This window comes from Vicia villosa, linkage group LG7 (assembly GCF_029867415.1).
Source record: "Vicia villosa cultivar HV-30 ecotype Madison, WI linkage group LG7, Vvil1.0, whole genome shotgun sequence".
NCBI lineage: Eukaryota > Viridiplantae > Streptophyta > Magnoliopsida > Fabales > Fabaceae > Vicia > Vicia villosa.
In genome coordinates, this window is record NC_081186.1 from 52116548 (window position 1) to 52136785 (window position 20238).

The window sequence follows — 20238 nt, forward strand, 5'->3', positions numbered from 1 at the left end:
GGTAGTAGATGCCAGCAATGTACTCCAAATCAAGTCCAGCAGGACCAGGAGCATCAGCCAGACAATCCTTCTAGAGATCCAGAAACTCTTCCTGCACTTCATCAGCAAAAGCTTTCCACATCTTTCCACAGCTTTCCAGCAGCTACATGATCCAGCTTGGAGTCACGAGCAACCTTCAGAACTTCTAACCCTGTTCTGACCTTGTATTTTAATGATTCAAAATGTACATCAACAGAAGGTTTTTGAGGGTTGGTTCTAAGAGGAGTGATTGGAGATTTTGGGTTGAGGATGGAAATTGGTTTTTCTGGGTTGAAGAAGGCATAAGGTTCAAGTTCTCTATCAAGCACAAAAGAAGTGTTTGAAGAGGATGGTAGAAGGGAGGACTCAGCTTCATTGTCAGAGTCTAAGACTACGACAATGGGGTCAGAGGTAGTGTTCTGGGGTGTAAAGGTGTTCATGAGACGAATGAATGAGTCAGAAAAGGATGATTCTGGAGAGGGGAGGTTGAAGAAAACTGGAATGTCAACAGCAGTTTGGAGGTAAGAAGGATGAGGATTGGATTGCGGTTGAGATTCAGAAGGAGGGCATTGAGTTTCAGAAGGTGTAGATTTTTCTGGAAGAATGGTGTTTAGAGGCGTTGGTTCAAGAGTTGTTTCAGAATCAAGAATAGGCTGTTTGCCTTTAGACTTGGGGGAAGCAGAAGATGGAAGGTTAGAAATTTTGGTGTTTGGAGGAGGATTTTCTGGGCCTTTTCTGGTGATTTTAATGGTGGAGCTTCTATTGATACATGTTTAGAAATTAAAACAAGAGTAGAAACATGCTCAGAGATAGAAATACCTGAAGATTTTTTCTTCTTATGAGGCTTGGAAGGTCCATCGCCAACACTCTTCCTCTTTTTCTCCTTTTTCTTTTCTTCCTTCTTCTCTTCTCCTTTTTCTTGATTTTCTTCTTGAACTTCTGTCTGCTCTTTCTTCTCTTTCTTTTCCTTCTTTCCTTCTTGCTGGTCTTGCTTTATTTTCTTCTTCTTTTTCTGTTCCTCTGTTTCTGGTATTAGATCAGCTGTAGTGAGAGCCTTTTGCTTGCTTATCCACACCAGATCATATGCAGAGCCTTCCTCTTTGCATAGTTTGAGATAGCTGACAACAATGTTAGGATGCTCATTTTTGAAAAACAGTTCAAAATCAGCCAGAGCAGGAGCCTTTCTGGTCAAGATTTCATGATCCACGTTGGGAGTAGCAGCAATTGTCCCAATCAGATTCATCTTTTTCAGAATGTGGGCATTCATGGTACTTCCACACATTGCAAAAGGATCTTTAATAATTCCAGCCTTTTCCAGATCACCAACCAATCCAGTTTGAACCAGAAGGTCAGTGATTATCCTTCCAAAAGGAATGACGTTCCTTTTGTACTTGGTAGACTACATTCTGGCTTCCTCCCTAGAGTCTCTCACATGATTCCAAAAGGAATGATGTTCCTTTTGTACTTGAAAATGATGTAAGGAAGATCCACCTTCTCTTGTTTACCAAGACAATACAGAATGTATTGTTGATCCTTGTTCACATAGTTATGAGAAACAATTGCCTTTCTATGGTAGATGCAACCCAAAAGGATCTTCGCCCAAATTTTGTAGGGATCCTTCAATTCCTTGATGATTGTAGACTCTTTTCCAGATTTGAAGATTTCTGTATAAACAGCGTCCCAATCTGTTCTTCCAATAATTGCTCCAGAAGCACCTTCAACATTTTCCAGACCAAACAATCTTCTGAGAAGATTTTCTGTAATGGATATTTCTTCGCCATGAACAAAGGACAGAATATCTTTTGGCATAATCGTAGCATGAACCCAAAACTCTTTAACTAAATTTGGGAAAACTGGTCCACACAAACGATAGAAGAATGCTTCCCAACCCTGAAATATCATGTCATCCTTCAAATGAATGTCATGTTCTTCCAGATTATCAAAATCGACCATCATTTCAGCAAGAACTTCTAATTCGTTCATAGGAATCAGACAAGTCTTTTGTGGAACATTTTGTTGTTGCTTTTGATCTTGTTCTTGTTGTTGAGAAGACGAAACCTTTTGTTGAGTGTTTGAAGACGAAGCCATTGAAGATTGCTTGAGATTAAGAGGTTTCTTAACTTTAGGGTTTTTGAAAAGAGAGAAGAAAAGACAGAAATGCATATAACAAGAGATGATGAATGCGTGAAAAAGGATAAAATGAATATGAGATGTGTTTAAATAGACACGGACGTGAAAACAAATGCAATGAAATTCTGAATGAGAGCAGTTACAGAATGCAAAGAATCAATCACATTTAATATTGAGAGACGTTAGTAGAGATAGCGTGAGATTTGAAAAGATTTTCACAGTTACCTAGAGCGGCGTCTCACCAACTGCACGCATGCTTGTCCCTTCATAATGAACACGTGCTCATCATCTGGAATAGCTGGTGACAGCTGTTTTGCTTTAACAAAAGTTTTGGATCATACTTAGACATATGAAACGTTAGCAATAACAGAATCAGAGTGTCTAAATGATCATACATAACCTGAACATCTGATAAGAAAATAAATAAACATTTCAAATTTAATCCATATATCAGATCTTCTCAACACCTTCATTCTGAGCATAAATCCATACTGATATTCTTCATAATGAACTTAAACCTATCTTCAACAAGGGGTTTTGTAAAGATATCATCCCACTGATGTTCTGTATCAACAAAGTTTAAAGAAAGAACACCCTTCTGAACATAGTCCCTAATAAAGTGATGTTTAATCTCTATATGTTTAGCATTAGAATGTAAAATAGGATTCTTAGATAAACAGATAGCAGAAGTATTATCACAGAATATAGGAATGTTACTCTCATATATCTGATAGTCTTCTAGCTGACTTTTCATCTAGAGCATCTGTTTACTACATCCAGCAGCAGCTACTTATTATGCTTCTGTAGAAGAGAGTGCAATTGTTGCTTGCTTCTTGTTGTACCAGGAGATCAGATTACTTCCCAGAAACGGACAGCTTCCAGAAGTACTTTTCTTTTCAACTCTATCTCCAGCGTAATCAGCATCACAATATCCTACTAAGTTGTATTCTTCAGATTTTCTTTAGACTAAACCAACATTAGTAGTACCTTTCAGATACCTAAGAATTCTCTTAACAGCAGTTAAGTGAGATTCTCTAGGATCTGATTGGAATCTAGCACACAAGCATACACTGAATAAAATATTAGGTCTAGAAGCAGTTAGATATAGAAGAGATCCTATCATACCTCTGTAGATCTTCTGATCTACCTTCTTGCTTACCTCATCCTTACCTAATACGCAAGTTGGATGCAAGGGAGTTTTTTCTTCTTTTCTTTCAGACAGATTGAACTTCTTCAGAAGCTCTTTGACATACTTGGTCTAATGAACATAAGTTCCTTCAGAAGTTTGATTGATCTGAATGCCTAGGAAATACTTGAGTTCTCCCATCATGCTCATCTCAAATTCTGCCTGCATAGACTTAGCAAACTCCTTTCCAAGTGTAGTAATAGATGTTCCAAAAATAATATCATCAACATAAATTTGACAAATTAAAATATCCTTTTTAAAGGTTTTACAGAAGAGAGTTGTGTCTACTTTTCCTCTTGTGAAACCATTATCCAGAAGGAAAGAACTTAATCTTTCATACCAAGCTGCAGGAGCTTGCTTCAAACCGTATAATGATTTCTTTAGTTTAAAAACATGTTCTAGAGACTTAGAGTCTTCAAAACCAGGAGGTTGGTTGACATAAACTTCTTCATCTATATAACCATTTAAAAAGGCACTCTTAACATCCATCTGATACAGAGTGATGTTATTCTGAGTGGCAAAATAAATTAATAAACGAATAGATTCTAACCTGGCCACTGGTGCAAAGGTTTCTATATATGCTGACTATAGCCCTGAGCAACCAGTATGACTTTGTTTCTGATGACTTCACCTTTCTCACTCAGCTTGTTTCTGAAGACCCATTTTGTTCTAGTGATATTAAATCCTTTAGGTCTTGGAACCAGATCCCAAACATCATTCCTTGTAAACTGATTTAACTCTTCTTGCATGGCAATCATCCAGTCAGCATCTTCCAGAGCTTGATCAACAGAAGTTGGCTCAATCAAAGACACTAGACCAAATTGACATTCTGCATTATTCTTCAGGAATGCTCTTGTTCTGATGGGATCATCTTTCTTTCCAATATTCACATCTTCTGGATGAGCAGAGTTGAGTCTAGAAGATCTTCTGAGTGTTGGCTCTTCAGATATTCTGAGATTCTCTAAAGACGCTGCAACTTAATCTTCTGCATCATCCTTTCCCTTGGGTTCTTCATGATCTGAGTTAGATATATCTATATCTGCAAAATTCTCAAACTGCTTTGGCTTTTCATTGCCAAGCTTATCATCAAATCTGATATTGATTGATTCCTCAACTACCAGAGTTTCAGTATTGTATACTCTGTAGCCTTTTGAGCGTTCAGAATATCCAAGTAGAAAACACTTCTGAGCTTTAGAATCAAACTTGTTCAGATGATCTTTAGTATTCAGAATATAAAAAATACATCCAAATGGATGGAAATATGAAATGCTGGTGTCATACCCCAAAATTTGCCCATCATATTTATTAATATTTCAGTCCATCTGACTTTCAAATGCTCAAAGATCTCCAATTTCTCAAAGCTACCTAGCTCCCAAACAATCAACCCACAACTAGGCTTTTGTTTCTCTCCAAGTAAAATCAACTTCTGAAGCCTCAAGTGAGCTCCATGGCCTTTCATATACCTCAGAGGATCCTCATGCCAAGTTTCGAGCTCTGATACACAAGTTTGATCAGTCAACTGCTCAAATGGACAACAGTTGACCAATTTGACCTAAAAGTCAATTGTGGTCAAAGTACAGTCAAAATTCCTGATTTTTGGTCAACATCCTCATTTTTAAGTATCATTCATCATTTGATCAAGGATTGATCATGATTCATCAAGGAAAGTTCAGAAATCAACAAAACTCAAAGTTTCTAAATTAGGGTTTTTACCTAAAAGTCAACCTAACTTTGACCAGCCATAACTTTCACATGGAACATCAGAAATTCTCCATCCAAAGCTCATTTTGAAGGAAATTGAATTCTCTACAACTTTGTTTCTCACATGCCAAGGCTAAAAACGCTTCATTTGAGAGATATGGATCAAAACATTACAGGTCCTTTTGAAAGTCAACAAAAAGTCATTTTTTTCTCAAAGAATGGTACATGAACATGGTAGACTCAATTGAGATGAAACCAAAAGGAGATTTTAGAGGCCTCTTTAAGCTTTCTAAAAAGTCTTAGAATACCTCCATACCATAAAAATTGAGAGAGTTATGATTGGTGCAAGTTGGACCAAATTTGTGAAGAGACATGAAACCTTAAGTGAGGAACTTTGAATTTCTAAGTAATGGGCCTCTATTGTTGAGTTATGAACGTGATAAGGATCTCATGAAAGGCCCATAAACACATTTATCTTTATTTTATGATTTCTATTTCTTTTATTTTGAATTTATTCATTTAAATTCAAATAAAATCAAATAAAATAATAATTAAATGATAAAAGATTGTGAGATTAATTTTCAAGTCAATCTAAAAATCTCCTTGGGACCCATAGAATAATCTCATGTAACTTCATGATTTTTATTTCATTAATTTTGAATTTTATTCATTTAAATTCAAAATTAAATCAAATAAGATCATGATTCAATTGTCAAAAATTGTGTGATTGATTTTATATCCAAATTGATTCACAAGGCCAAAAGTACACATGAGAAAAGGGCATGAAAATATAATTGGCCATATTTGGAAATATTATATGCAAAATCAATCAAATCTCTTCCAAATTCTTCTCTTGCCAATCAAGCCATGTTTTAACCCTAATTCCTTCTCCTATATATTCATAGCGTATGCAGCATTAAAAAAAAAAGTTGGGGAGGAGGAGACTAGGGTTGAAGAGAAAATTCCAAAGGAAGGTGCAACAATCGTATTCTCCATTCAAGGAGTTTTAAAGCCGTTCAACCATTCAATTCTCTTTCTGAGGTGGTGAAGGGTAGGATTGAATCGATATTCATGCTTGAACACACCTAAAACACGTGTAGCCTATTCATCATATTTTCATGCACTCTTGATTCTTGTATCTCATTGTTTAGTGTGTTTTAATCCGAGCTAACGGTTTCTTTAAGTTTCCAGCATGTTTTAGAGTAGGATGGACGCGAGACATGGAAGCTTTGAGGCCTTAAACGCCACCCACCATGGTTAGGGCAAACTCGAGTTGTCCATCGGATTCTTAGTTCTAGGAAGTTTTAGCAAAAACAAATATCATATTCGAACTCAGGGGGTCTGGTTTAAGTGGTCTGGGCGCTTGCTTCATATTGTTAACATGTCATTCATGAGTTTTGATGTTACAGGAAAAACGAAGGAATTTTCGCAGGTGAAGTCGCAGGTGATTTCGCGGATAAATCTGCAGGTAAGTTAAAGAAGATGATGAAGAGCACTTATGACCGTTTGACTCGACGTGGGGAATTCCTATTGGCTGGTCGTGTGGCTTACGCTCTCTCTCCAGTTCGCATTGGTGGATCAACGCGTGTGGGCCCAGTCTGACTGGGTTTCTTTGACTTTTACCAGATTTCTTATTTTTATATATAATGATATGCGTGTGATTAACTAACAGTCTAACAACGCAGCAAACTTGGCCATTTGGACACACTTGCCACTCTTGAACCCTGGGTTCGATCCCAGTCCTCCACCCTTTATTTTTTTTCCCTACACACGCCTACAATACATCCTCAATCCAGCACCGTTGGATCTCTCTTGATCCTAATCTGAAAGACCAGAAAGCGCTTTCCATGGTGAACCCTCAGGGAACGAACACACACGATCTGGTGCCAGGTTCCTTTTTACAAATTTTTTATTTTATTATTACTTTGTTCTTTCTCTCTTCTTTTTAACAAACTATTGTTTTTACTATTATTTTTCTTTTGTTTCTCTTTCTTTCGAAAATTAATAAGTTTCTTTATCAAAACTAAATTTTGTTTTTACTTGATAATTAGATTTTGCTTATTAGTAATTAATTTTAAGTTTTAATAGATTATATAATTAGAATATTTTAATTTAGTTTTTAGACTAATAATTTAATGTAGTTTTCAGTTAGTAATTTGATTTAGATTAATTATTTAAATTTAATTAGTTTTAGGTTAATTAATTAGGTTTGTTAATTTAATTTAATTTTAGGTCTAAATTTTGATCATAGTCAGGTTTAGCATTTAATCAGAATAATATCAACAATGTAAGGGTTGTCTATCAAACTGTAGGCTTAGGTTTTATCCTTAAGTTTTTAGCCATAAGGGTTTTAACCCTGTTTTTTTCTGCGAATTTCTCTTCTCATCTCATATTCCCTTGATTGTCGCATATGCCTTTATTTTAATTTTGCTTTATTATTATTTTGGATTTTATTTTATTATTCACATAACTATTGCTTGCTATTATTATGTATCTGCCCCAAAGCCATGTACAAAAAAGTTTTCTACCTTTCTTTCTGCCTTTTATTTTCTGTTAGTAATTAGGTTTATTTTTTCTGCCTTTAATTTTCTCGCCCACAGGTGTTTATTGTAATAGCGTAGGACTTTTAATTTTTGCCTTTAATTTTGCTTATATTAACTGCGTGGTTAGTAATCTTAGGGAGTGCAAGATAATTAATCGAATGTAGCTAACATTATTTACAAGATAAATATCTGAACTGAATCACGTGATTGGTGCACATGTGTCAAATCGGTACAAATCAAAATGAGCGTCAAAAAAGAAAGTTGTCGGAATTGAACGAAATTTACATGGCTATGGTAAAACGTCCCCACGGACTCAAAAATAAAGTCGGTTTTCCGAAATTCAGACCCTAAGCCCGACTTTTGATTACGGGCAGAAGCAAAACCGATAAAAAAACAGTCCCGAAATGTAAAGATAAGTGCATGAGAAGCTCCGGAATCGTCAAAATAGTATATTTACATGTAAAGAAGTCGACAAACGGATACATGGTTCAAAACAAATTAGTCGGTAAAATTTGAATAAAATAATCGGTACAAATTGAATAAAACAATCGGTACAAATTGAATAAAACAAATTGAATAAGTACTATACTATTGAATAAAACAATCGGTACAAAGTGAATAAAACTATTACCTTTATCACTAACGTCTCTTTCTTTTCTTGGTAGGATTGTGTTCAACGCGTCTCTTAACAACGCGGACGGTTGGATTAATCCAAATACCCTCATTATGATCATTTCTAGTACAAGATTCATTCTCATTTTGATCGCTTCTTGTACAAGAATCAATGCCAACACCAATATCACCTTGATCTTCAATGTTTTCATCAACTATTTTGTTAGATAAAAGCACTATAGACCATTTCGTACTTGAAGGATCATTGACATAGAACACTTGTTTAGCTTGAGAGGCTAGAATGAAAGGCTCATCTTTGTACCCTACCCTATTGAGATCCACTTGCAAAAATCCTGACTTATCCATTCGTATGCCACTATTATTTTCAACCCACTTGCAACCAAATACAGGAATCTGAAACTTCGCGTAATCAAACACCAAAATGCGCTCGATAACCCCAAAATATGACAAATTTGCAAATTTCGGATTTAAGTCATTCGCACTTGATATGTGCATTGCTTCAGCTACCAAGGTAACACCACTATTTTGCATAGTACTTTTATCATCCTGTTCTTTGGTATAAAATGTGTATCCATTAATTGCGTATGCGCTATAAGAAAGCACAATTACAGTTGGACCATAGGCTAAGCATCTCAACCTTTCTGTTACTGAAGCAGGATCTGAACGATACTTTGAATAAATATGATCCCTAAACCACGGTATGAAACTTCGATTGTGCTCTCGTACTATCCAATTCTCATTTCTATTTGGATTTAAATCTCGGAGAACAATCTTGTGCATTTCAACATACGGCTCAACCTCAATCTCATTGTGCAGAACATACAAGTGCGCTTGATCCCGTTCGACCATTGATACTGTCACAACTTTATTTCCAATTAGCCTTTTTCCTTCTTTTTTTTCGACAATATGAGACTTAGGGAGTCCAATAGATTGAACATTTGCCAGATATTCAGTACAAAACTCAACCGCTTCTTCAACAACGTATCGTTCGGCAATACAGCCCTCCGGTCGACTTCTGTTTTTCACGTACCCTTTTAATATTTTCATATAACGTTCAGCAGGGTACATCCATCTCATATAAGCTGGTCCGCACAATTGTGTCTCTTTCACAAGATGCACGACCAGATGAACCATTATGCCAAAAAACGAGGGAGGAAAATACATTTCAAGATCACATAAAGTAACAACTATCTCTTTTTGCAATGTTGGTAAGATCGCGGGATCGACCACCTTACTGCAAATTGACCTGAAGAAGAAACACAGCTTAGTTATTGCGCTTCTTACTTTTTCTGGAAGAATAGAACGTATACCTATTGGTAAAAAATGTTCCATTATAACATGACAATCATGCGTCTTCAAACTCTTTAACTTGAGGTCTTTCATGGACACAAGTCTTCTAATATCTGAAGAGTAGCCTTCTGGAACTTTAACTTCACTGAGAAACTTACACAATGTTTTCTTCTCCTTTCTAGATAGAGTGTAAACAGCAGGTGGCAGATATGTTCGTCTTCCTTTCGTCACGGGTCCCAATTCAGTTCTCATTCCCATGTTTACCATGTCCTTCCTTATGTTAAGGCCATCCTTAGACTTTCCTTGTATATTGAGTAACGTACCTATGACGCTGTCAAATACATTTTTTTCAATATGCATAACATCCAGGAAATGTCTTACGTACAACGACTTCCAATATGGAAGTTCAAAAAAAATTGACTTCTTCTTCCACCCACCCTTGACAAGTGAATGTGCAAAAGGCTTGCCAAACTGAGTGCTCACATCTTTCACCTTTTCAAAAATTTGATCACCTGACAAAAAAGGCGGGGCTGTACCGTGTTCGGCCTTTCCGTTGAATGCTTTTCTCCACCCACGGTAGTGATGATTAGAATTTAAGAATCTACGATGGCCGAGAAAGACATTCTTCTGACAAAGCTCCAATCGTGTCGTATCGGTTTCATCTTCACAAACGGGACACGCCTTTTGACCTTTATTGCTGTACCCGGATAGATTTCCGTATGCTGGAAAATCATTAATTGTTCCAAACAACATCGCCCTCAAGTTGAAACTTTCCTTCCTATACCCATCGTAAACCTCCACACCGTTCTCCCACAAAAACTTTAAATCTTCGATTAAGGGTGCCAAGTATACATCTATGTCATTCCCTGGTTGTTTAGGCCCAGAAATTAGCATAGATAACATCATGTACTTACGCTTCATACATAGCCACGGAGGTAGGTTATAGATCATAAGAATCACAGGCCATGTGCTATGCGAGATACTTTGAATACCATGCGGGTTCATTCCATCAGTAGACAATGACAACCGAAGGTTTCTTGCTTCTTTTCCAAATGCAGGATATTCAGTATCAACTTTCATCCATTGTGGTGAGTCTGCCGGATGTCGCAACTTTCCATCAATAATTCTTTCATCTGCATGCCAAGTCAAGTGTCTTGAATCGGTCTCACTACGATACATGCGTCTAAATCTCGGAATTATAGGAAAATACCATAAGACTTTAGCAGGAGACAACTTTTTCTTATATCGAGGGGCACCACATTTAGGACACTCATTCAACGCTGCATACTCGTTTCGAAACAAAACGCAATCGTTTGGACATGCATGTATCTTATCATAGCTCATGCCAATAGAGGACAACATCTTTTTGGCTTCATACGTTCGATTGGGAAGAACATTATCCTCTGGTAGCATATCTTTCATAAGGGCTAATAACTCTGTGAAACTTTTATCCGACCATCCATTGTCCGCCTTTAAGTTGTACAACTTTAACACCGCAGATAATCTTGTGAATTTTGAACAACCATCATACAACGGTTTCTCTGCATCGCTTACCAACCTCTCAAACATTTTGGGACAATCCGCAAGATCTTCTTCAAGCGCTTCTGCAATCTCTTCGACTCGATCGCAATCGTATGTGTCTGTGCAATCGTCGTTTGAAGCATACTTCCTATTACAACTCGACCCAGCATTCCCGTTCCTTTTCTCACCATGCATTGTCCAACATGTATAACTTCTATCAATTCCAAACCGTAGTAAATGGGATCCCAACTGTTTCCCGTCAACCTTATCCCCATAACAGCAACCCAAGCAAGGACACGGCATTCGAAGCGGGTCTTCGGAGTGCTTAACCGCAAACTCAACGAATTCCCATACCCCTTTCTCGTACTCTTTCGACAATCGGTTTGATCTCATCCATGTCTTATCCATGACTTAATTAAGCTAAACAAATGCTTCTTGGTTTCTCTATCAGGTACTAAGGAATTCTGTCAAGATAATAAATAGCTATCATCATAATAGAATACCTAATCAGAATACCTAATCAGAATACCCGATTTCTTAAAGAAGACATTACCTTATTTCAAGGTAATATAAGTCCACAAACCAAAAAACTGGTTGAGAGACACTAAATTGATATTAAATAGAACCATAAACAATAAACTATAAGCAGAAAATAACAAACTATAAGCAAGAAGAAAGGGATAGTAACCTGAGTTAGACTTGATGTGGGAGATGGGTAGGTTTGAATCGGCGTTGTACAAGTAGAAACCAGAGACTTCAAAGTAACTGTAAAATTAAACACACACACACACGATGCAGTTAAATAATATGATTAAAATTATAAAGTCCAAGACCATTTTATAATTAACCTACTTCTACAATACAAAACTCTAGAAATAAGAAAAAGGATAATATAACCAGTAAACCAAGAAATAAGAAAACTCAACATCACTGAACCAATCTGAACAGCATGTTAGAGATATTAACCAACAAGGAGTTCCACTGAACAATTTAATTTAAGCATTTAATTGAATATCTTATTGACAATGCATAGCACTGTCATTGTATCGGAGCTTGACAAGAGGTAATAAGTTCAAATTGTTCCACCCAAAAGCTTCTACTTAAATTATATTTGATAAACTACAAAACAATGTGATAAAAATAAGGCAGGTACCGTGAAAGAAGACGGCGGCGTTTGAAACGGCGAGGGGAGTGCAGGAAGAAGACGGTGGCTTCAGCTTCGTGAATGAAATCGGATTCTTCAAAGTAACTGTAAAATTAAATAAAAATATACCAAAACAAATCAATAGACCTCCAGTAGAATAATAATATGATTAAAATCATAAAGTCCAAGACATAAATATGCTACAAATAATACTTCCTTGTTTGCCTTTTGACAGTTAAGGTCATTTACATTCCTTTTACATGAAATTCTGAAGTTCGTGTTACTAGTTTTCTCCTTTTGAAACATAAAATTAAGCATAGTTGCATAGTAAAATAATAATGATAATGCAAAATTCTTATCACCAAACTATTTCTTAATTTAACATAACCTTGATAATAACGAAGATATGGGCAAGGTAAAATACAAATACCATAATCATATAGCTTACAGGTGGCGAAAAAAAGAGGAAAAATTACTATATATTGCACCATTTGAAAGAAATCCTTTTTATAGAAATCCAAAACATCAGCAGAAACAGAATTCACAGTCCAACTATTAAAGAAAAACCTGAACACGTAGTTAACCGGTGCTAAAAATCCTAAAGTGCAATCGATCCGGTCCCAAGATTCAAACCTCTAAACTTAATAAAGAACACACAGTACAGGGGCTGATTTAAACAATCTCTAAACTTAATAAAGATCACACAGGATGAGAGAACCTTAATAGAACTTCAAAGAACATTGCAAATGAAACAAGAATGCACTGCACAAATTCTAACCAACCAAATATCCCTAAACCCCTTTCCATCATACTATCAGTTAAAGGAAGCACTTTTTCCTGCTCAACAGAATCAGAATTTGTTAAAACCGGAACTGAATCTTCAATTGCCATAGCTATTTAAATTAAACTAAACTCAAAATCAAAATCAAAACCGGAACTGAATCTTCAATTCCCTTTTACATCAACCAAATTAAACCGGTTAAGTGTCTAACTATGTTTAGAATATTCTAATACATGATGAATCTTTAAGACACAAAGATTTAAGAGAGAACAATAAAAACTTAACAAAACTTCAAAATATATAACACTCTAAAGACATTTAATCAAACATGTAATATGCTTCATTCTCAAATTGCAATGCAACCCTTAGTTGAAACCCTTAAAACTAAACCCATAAATCATATTACCTTGCACAGTCAGACGGAGGAGAGAACGACGGTGGTGGCTGGCGACGGAGGGACGAACGTGGTGGCTGGCGACGGAGGGACGAACGGTGGTGGCTGGCGACGGAGGGACGAACGGTGGTGGCTGTGGCTGGCGACGGAGGGAGGGTTTTTCGGTTGCAGAGAAAGTGAGAAACAGTAATAAAAAGAAAACGAAAGAGAGAAAGTGAGAAAGTGAAAGCGTGTTTTTGTTTTTAATTTTTACTAATAAAGGCTACTAAAGCGCTTCAGAAAAGCGCTCTCATAGCCTGGTCTATACCAGCGCTTTTTAGCAAAAAGCGCTCTCATTAAACCCCCCTATAGCAGCGCTTTGAAAAGCGCTCTCATACCCCCCATTACCAAAGCGCTTTTCAAAAGCGCTCTCATACCCCCCTACCACAGCGCTTTTCAGAAGCGCTCTCATACCCCCCCCTTTAAGAGCGCTTTTTTAGCGTGTTTTTTTATTTTGTTTTTAGTGCAACCTATAAGAGCGCTTTTTACCAGAAGCGCTTTAGTAGGGGTGCTGTTAAAAATTAAATTTGGCGTAGTGACACACACACCTTTATGGTAATTCCTCTCGTTGCCTTGTTGCCTTATTACTGTTGCCTTTTAATTACGATTTCAAAATAGTCAAGTCCCTCGATTCCGAGGATACCTTAAGCAAGGTTGCCTTAAAGAATAAAAATCACCTAGTCCCTCGAAGTTGCCTCGGTAAAACATGATGATTGTCCCAATTGCTAAGGTATCCTCGCATGTTGCCTTAAATGACTATTATGTCCTTCCCTTAGACTACCTGCCCTCTTTATGGTAGGGACAATCTTATGGCGAACGATACTTTTCTCGATGACCCTTAACATCCAATTGAAAGACTTCCTGCCCTCTCATGGTATGGATAGACCCTTTCGCCCGAAAGACTTAAAGAACAAAAGAAGACGATCTTAGGGTAGGTGTTCTTAACTGCTTGCTCACATTCAAAACAAAGATTCAAATGCTTTTCACACCTCCTTTTCAAATCAATTAAAAAAGGCTACACTTATTTAAAAGCTAAAGTCCTTATTCAAATCTTTTTACTATACACACACGACACTTCTTCAAACAATTCAAACAAACAAGTGAACTAAGCAATTAAGAGTCCATGGATAATCATGGATGCAAAGGGTGCTTTAAACCTTCCCTTTGTATAACTTACCCCCCGAACTCAAGTCCTTTAAAAAGGTCTTTCCTGTTCTTTTAGCCTTTCCAATTGGATAAAATAAAAGTCGGTGGCGACTCTTGCTATCCGCAACATTTCTAAAAGTTTGTTCTCCCACCGTGTTACAGCTGGGCTTTCTGTTCTTCCGCAATTCATAAGGAGTCTTATTTAGAATAGGTCTTATGGAGATTCTATTCTGAATATAACAAGTTGTGTTATTTGCTTCTGCCCAGAAATGCTTAGCCATATTAGTCTCATTGATCATGATTCTGGCCATTTCTTGTAGAGTCCTATTCTTTCGTTCTACAACTCCATTTTGTTGTGGAGTTCTAGGACAAGAGAAATCATGGGCAATACCATTTTCTTTGAAGAACTCCTCAAAGAATCTGTTCTCAAATTCACCACCATGATCACTTCTGAATTTTATGATTTTACATTCCTTTTCAGATTGAATCTGATTACAGAAGTCAAAGAACACAGAGTGTGGCTCTGTTACCCTAGGTTTTCGACTTACCAACAAATAGGCAACTGGGGCTCAAAATTGGTAACTGGGCCTCAATTTGGTAAAAAGGCCTTAAATTGGTAATTAGGCCTCAATTAAATAATTACATTGCCATTTGGGTCGAAGTGGTTCGACTAAGTAATGCTTAGTAGTCGAAGCTGTTCGACTAGAAAGATGATCAGAGGCTTCAGCGTTCGATCAGAAGTATGCGAAGACTTAAGAATTTTGCTGCAAAAACTGAAGTGGAAGTCGAGAGGTATTATAAGTTAAGAGGCAGTTTCAAGCAGTTTTCTGGCAGTTCTTACAGGACGCGTGGAGGTCTCACAATTGAAGATATTGCATGTCGAAGACACGTGTTGACTGATAACCAGTCGACCGTTAGTAGTAGTTATTTTATTTTTACTATTTAAGCAAGTTCCATAGGAATAGTTAGAGGTCCGCATTTTCTACATAAACACAAGTAAACTCAAATCTCTGTGCAAAAATGAGTAACGAGTGCAACTTTGGAATGTACGTATGCGTACCAGTTTAATTAATGCAATCATTTTACGTTATATCTCATCTTTCTGTGCACATTATTGCTTTTTTTATTGCTTTGATTTACTTTAAAGCCTTTAATTTCAGTGTTTACTTTTATTTTAAAGTTACTGTTGCATTTAATACAAACCAGATACACATAATATAACAAAATAAAGCAATTAGTCCTGGAGTATTCTAGTTGATTCCGCAAAAGTAACCTTTAAAAAGGAAATTAGCGCTTGTTTACCATTTTTCTGGGTAAACAAATTGGCACGCCCAGTGGGACCCGTCAATTGTTGTTTGTTTTATATTTGTTAGTACAATAGTTATGTATGATATTAAGAAGTGGTCGGAAATTAACTAACATGGCTGAAGTTAATACAAATAATTCTGATCTTTCTGGAAATCAAGGAGGTGTTCTAACCGGAGCAACACCGCAAAATGCCGCAGATTCATCCCCAGTGGGAACAACAAATACTGGTGGATCGACGGCAGCAATAATGGTATCATCACCAACGAATGTACGGTCACCGTTGAATCCATTACGACCGCCGTTTCATGGAATGATGCCTCCACCCAGTTTTAACCCTCAGTTTGGAATGCCCACGTCTATGATGCAAGGTTTGCATACAAATCCTTCATTATATTCTGACAGCATGATGGCTACAAGCACATCAAATCCAGGGGGTCGACCTATAGGCATAGGATATAATCACCAGGTTTTGCCATCTTTAAGTACTACGTCAATGTTGTCAATTCGACAACAAATGGACGAAAGTAATCATGAAATGGTGAATGCCCTTACTCAACAAATGGGAACTGTTTTTACTCCCATGATAAATAACACGAATCAAAGTTATGAAATATTGGCGGGACAAATGGCCAGAATTGCAGATTTCTTTGGAGCGCCCCCACAACCAAACCTTTCGACTACTCAAGGGTCGAATGTGAGAGGGGTCGAACCTATAGGACAAGGAGATCAAATTGAGCCAGAGATCCCTAGAATAGTACAAAGGCATCAAGATGCTGACCAGGTTCTTAGGAACATCCAGCAAGATGTCAATATTGGACACAATAATATCTCTAATGTAGTTGAACAAATTTTAGTTCAGAATGGAATAAATGTAGGTTTGCATAGACCAAATTTCGTTTCCCCGTTGTCAGAGTATGTAAGGCAAACAGAATTGCCTAGGGGGTGGAAAGTCCCAAAATTCACCAAATTTGCTGGTGAGACTGGCGAGTCGACGGTCGAACATATTGCTAGGTTCCAGACAGAGGCTGGACAAATAGCAAACAATGAAAATCTAAAGATGAAGTATTTTCCAAGTTCTTTAACGAAAAATGCATTTACTTGGTTCACGACCTTATCTCCCCAATCTTTGTTCTCATGGAACCAATTAGAATGATTGTTTCATGAACAATTTTATATGGGACAGTCGAAAATCAGCTTGAAAGAATTAGCTGGAGTTAGACGAAAGGGTACAGAACCAGTCGATGACTATCTAAACCGTTTTAGGTTACTGAAAGCTAGATGTTTTACACAAAGTCCTGAACATGAGTTAGTCGAAATGGTTGCAGGTGGGTTAGATTATTCCATAAGGAAGAAATTAGACACCCAACATTTGAGAGATATGGCACAACTGGCAGATAGAGTACGCCAGGTCGAAAGGCTAAAAGCTGAAAAAGCCAGAGCTAGTAAATATCATAAGAAAGAAAAAATAGCTTATGTTACTACAAGTGAGTTCGACTCTAATAGCGACAGTGAATACGAAGAGGGAGAGGTCAACGTGGCTGAATTAAAGCCAGGGCCACCATATATCTGTAAATTGCTTAAACCTTCAAAAGATAAAAATCTGGTTGAAAGTAAGAATGAAAATTTTTCTAGTAAAACGTATTCATTTGATATAACAAAATGTGATGAAATATTTGATTTGTTGGTTTCTGATGGGCAAATCATAGTACCCCCAGGACTTAAAAATCCTCCTCTTGAACAAAAGAAAAAAAGAGGATTTTGTAAATTTCATAATTTCTTGGGTCATAAAACTTCTCAATGTGTCCTTTTCAGGGATTTAGTGCAAAAAGCTTTGAAAGAAGGAAGGTTACAGTTTGGAGAAAAGCCAAAGTCATAAATGCAAGTTGATACTGATCCTTTGCAAGTCGAAGAGGCTCACTATACTGAGCTTGCTGATGTGATGATGGTCGAGACTACTGATGGTTTCGTTAGAAAGCAAAACGGCGCTACTGATGGCAAAGTTTTGAACTTGGTTTATCCTGAACCAAAAGAAAGTCTTTTGAAATTCCTTGAGAGATGCCACAATAACAACTCCCAAGTTGGATTATGCCCAAGGTGTGATGCTGTTTTCAATGTCGATGCTGCAAACAAAGTGAGGTTCGACCCTCGTCGAGGCAAGAATCGTCAATTCATGTATACAGGAGAAAACAGTGGTCGAAGGGCTGGAGAATACAGGAAGATGTTTGAAAAACCAAGGACTTTTCGTCCCAAGACGGATGTCCCTGAAGACAAATGGGTGAAACCCATTAACTTCAGAGGTAAACATCCAGAATGGCAGATTGAAGGCGATGGAACCAATGCTGAAGGTTCTTGGACTGATAGTGGATCTAAAAGAAAAGATTACATATCTCCAAACTACAAAGGAAAGAACCCCATGACTCGAACGCAGTGGAGACGTTACCAAAGAAGCCACAAGAATGGACAAGAAGGTTCGAAAATGGTGCAGGCAGGATTTTCTCACTATCAGTCAAAACCTTTTCACAGGAAGTTGACTGAAGAACAGGCTAAAATAGCAAATGAAAGATTAGCTGCTGGGATGATCCTAGGAAAGAAACTCATCAAAGAACTAGTTGATGATGATGCTCCGGCTCTCAATACGGGGAAAGAGCCTAAATATTCTCCACTGTCGGACGAAGAGGTCGACGACAACTTTGACATAGAGTCAGATGAGTTGCTAATCGACTATGGAATTGTCTCTGTACTTTCAGCAGAGTTCGACAGAGTATCTGAGGTATCTGAGAACGAAGATGATTTTCTTCCTGACGAGAATGTGGAAGAAACACCTGTCTGTTACTATGTAATGGGAAAAGGGGTGGTAGAAGAGCAAAAGGCTGTGTTCGAGAGGCCAGGTCGAGGAATGATGTATCATTTGAAGCCTTTATTCATAAGGGCGAAAGTGGATGGTGTTCCAATAAACAAAGTGTTTGTCGATGGTGGGGCTGCTGTAAACTTAATGCCCTATTCTTCACTTCAGAAAGTGGGAAAGTCTGATAAAGACTTAAGACCCCATAATATGGTACTGTCAAATTATGAGGGCAAGACAAGTGGAATACTTGGAGTAATTCAAGTAAAACTAGCTGTTGGTTCGTCTGTCAGGTCAACCGTCTTCATGGTGATTGCATCGCAGGCAAATTTTAAACTGCTGTTGGGTCGAGAATGGATCCATGGTATTGGGGCAGTTCCTTCCACCTTACATCAGCGTGTGGCCATTTGGAGGTCAGATGGTATAGTGGAGAATATTGAAGCCGACCAAAGTTATTACAAAACTGAAAGTGGTCGCAGACACTTCGACCAGCATTTGGCAAATGTAGCTCCTTGCTACAAAGCAGAAGATGTATATCCTTCTGATGAAAGTGTGCCTAAGTATCTGAACTTAGACCCAAATTATGGTTTCATTTGGAATAAAGAAGATCCTAATAAACCATTGAACCATGAAAGTCCTCCAGAGCAGAGGACAACAATCAAAGACGATGACCACTGAGTCAGAATACCTGGCTCGAATAACTACCTATTTGGCCGAAAACAAAGAAAAAGCGGCTTTAGAAGCCGAACTAGAGAAAAATATGACGAGTGAGGCCATGATAGTAAAAAATGAAAACGATCAAGAAGTCGATCACCAAGTCGAACGACTTGACGGGATATACGATGACGAACCTTTAGGTTTCGAAATGGATCCATCAGGATCGGTAAAAAGGATGCAAGCTCAAGATCCTCTTGAGGAAATTGACTTAGGTGATGGAGTCATTAAAAGGACTACTTATGTAAGTACAAGGCTTACAAGTGACCTAAAGACCAAGTTGATTCGACTTTTGAAAGAATACAAAGATTGTTTTGCATGGGATTACAATGAAATGCCTGGTTTAAGTCGACATGTGGTGGAACATCGACTACCACTAAACCCAGGGAAGAAACCTATCAAGCAGCTTCCTAGAAGATTTGCGCCAGAGGTTATGGAAAAAATCAAAATAGAAATTGAAAGATTGCTGAAAAGCAAGTTTATTCGAACTGCGAGGTATGTCGAATGGTTAGCTAATATAGTGCCTGTCATAAAGAAAAATGGTAGCCTTCGTGTATGCATAGATTTCAGAGATTTAAATAAGGCTACTCCTAAAGATGAATATCCCATGCCAGTTGTCGCACCCCAATTTTTGCCCTATGTACTTCATTCATTTGGATGTGTCGCACGCATTCATCGTTCAACCATCATATCGTTGCATATCGATTAAAGTCAACAAAAACACCTTGCATTTTGTATATTTTCATATTTTTCATTCAGGTTAAATATTTATCCGAAATTTCTTTTTTTAGACGGTAAATGTATGTATGTGTTTATTACTATTATCATCTAATTATTTCAAAAAAATT

The 20238-nt window shown here is 37.4% G+C and overlaps 1 protein-coding gene across 1 annotated transcript; it reads right to left on the reverse strand.

Moving 5' to 3' along the window:
• Positions 1–1446: 1446 nt before the first annotated feature.
• On the reverse strand, positions 1447–2106 carry LOC131619048 (uncharacterized). The gene has a single exon (XM_058890191.1). The coding sequence runs from the start codon at positions 2104–2106 to the stop codon at positions 1447–1449; it is 660 nt and encodes a 219-aa protein (XP_058746174.1).
• Positions 2107–20238: the final 18132 nt, after the last annotated feature.

Bases quoted from the DNA above. Each gene is read 5' to 3' on its own strand.
- LOC131619048 (XM_058890191.1), bottom strand. From the start codon at position 2,106: ATGGCTTCGTCTTCAAACACTCAACAAAAGGTTTCGTCTTCTCAACAA.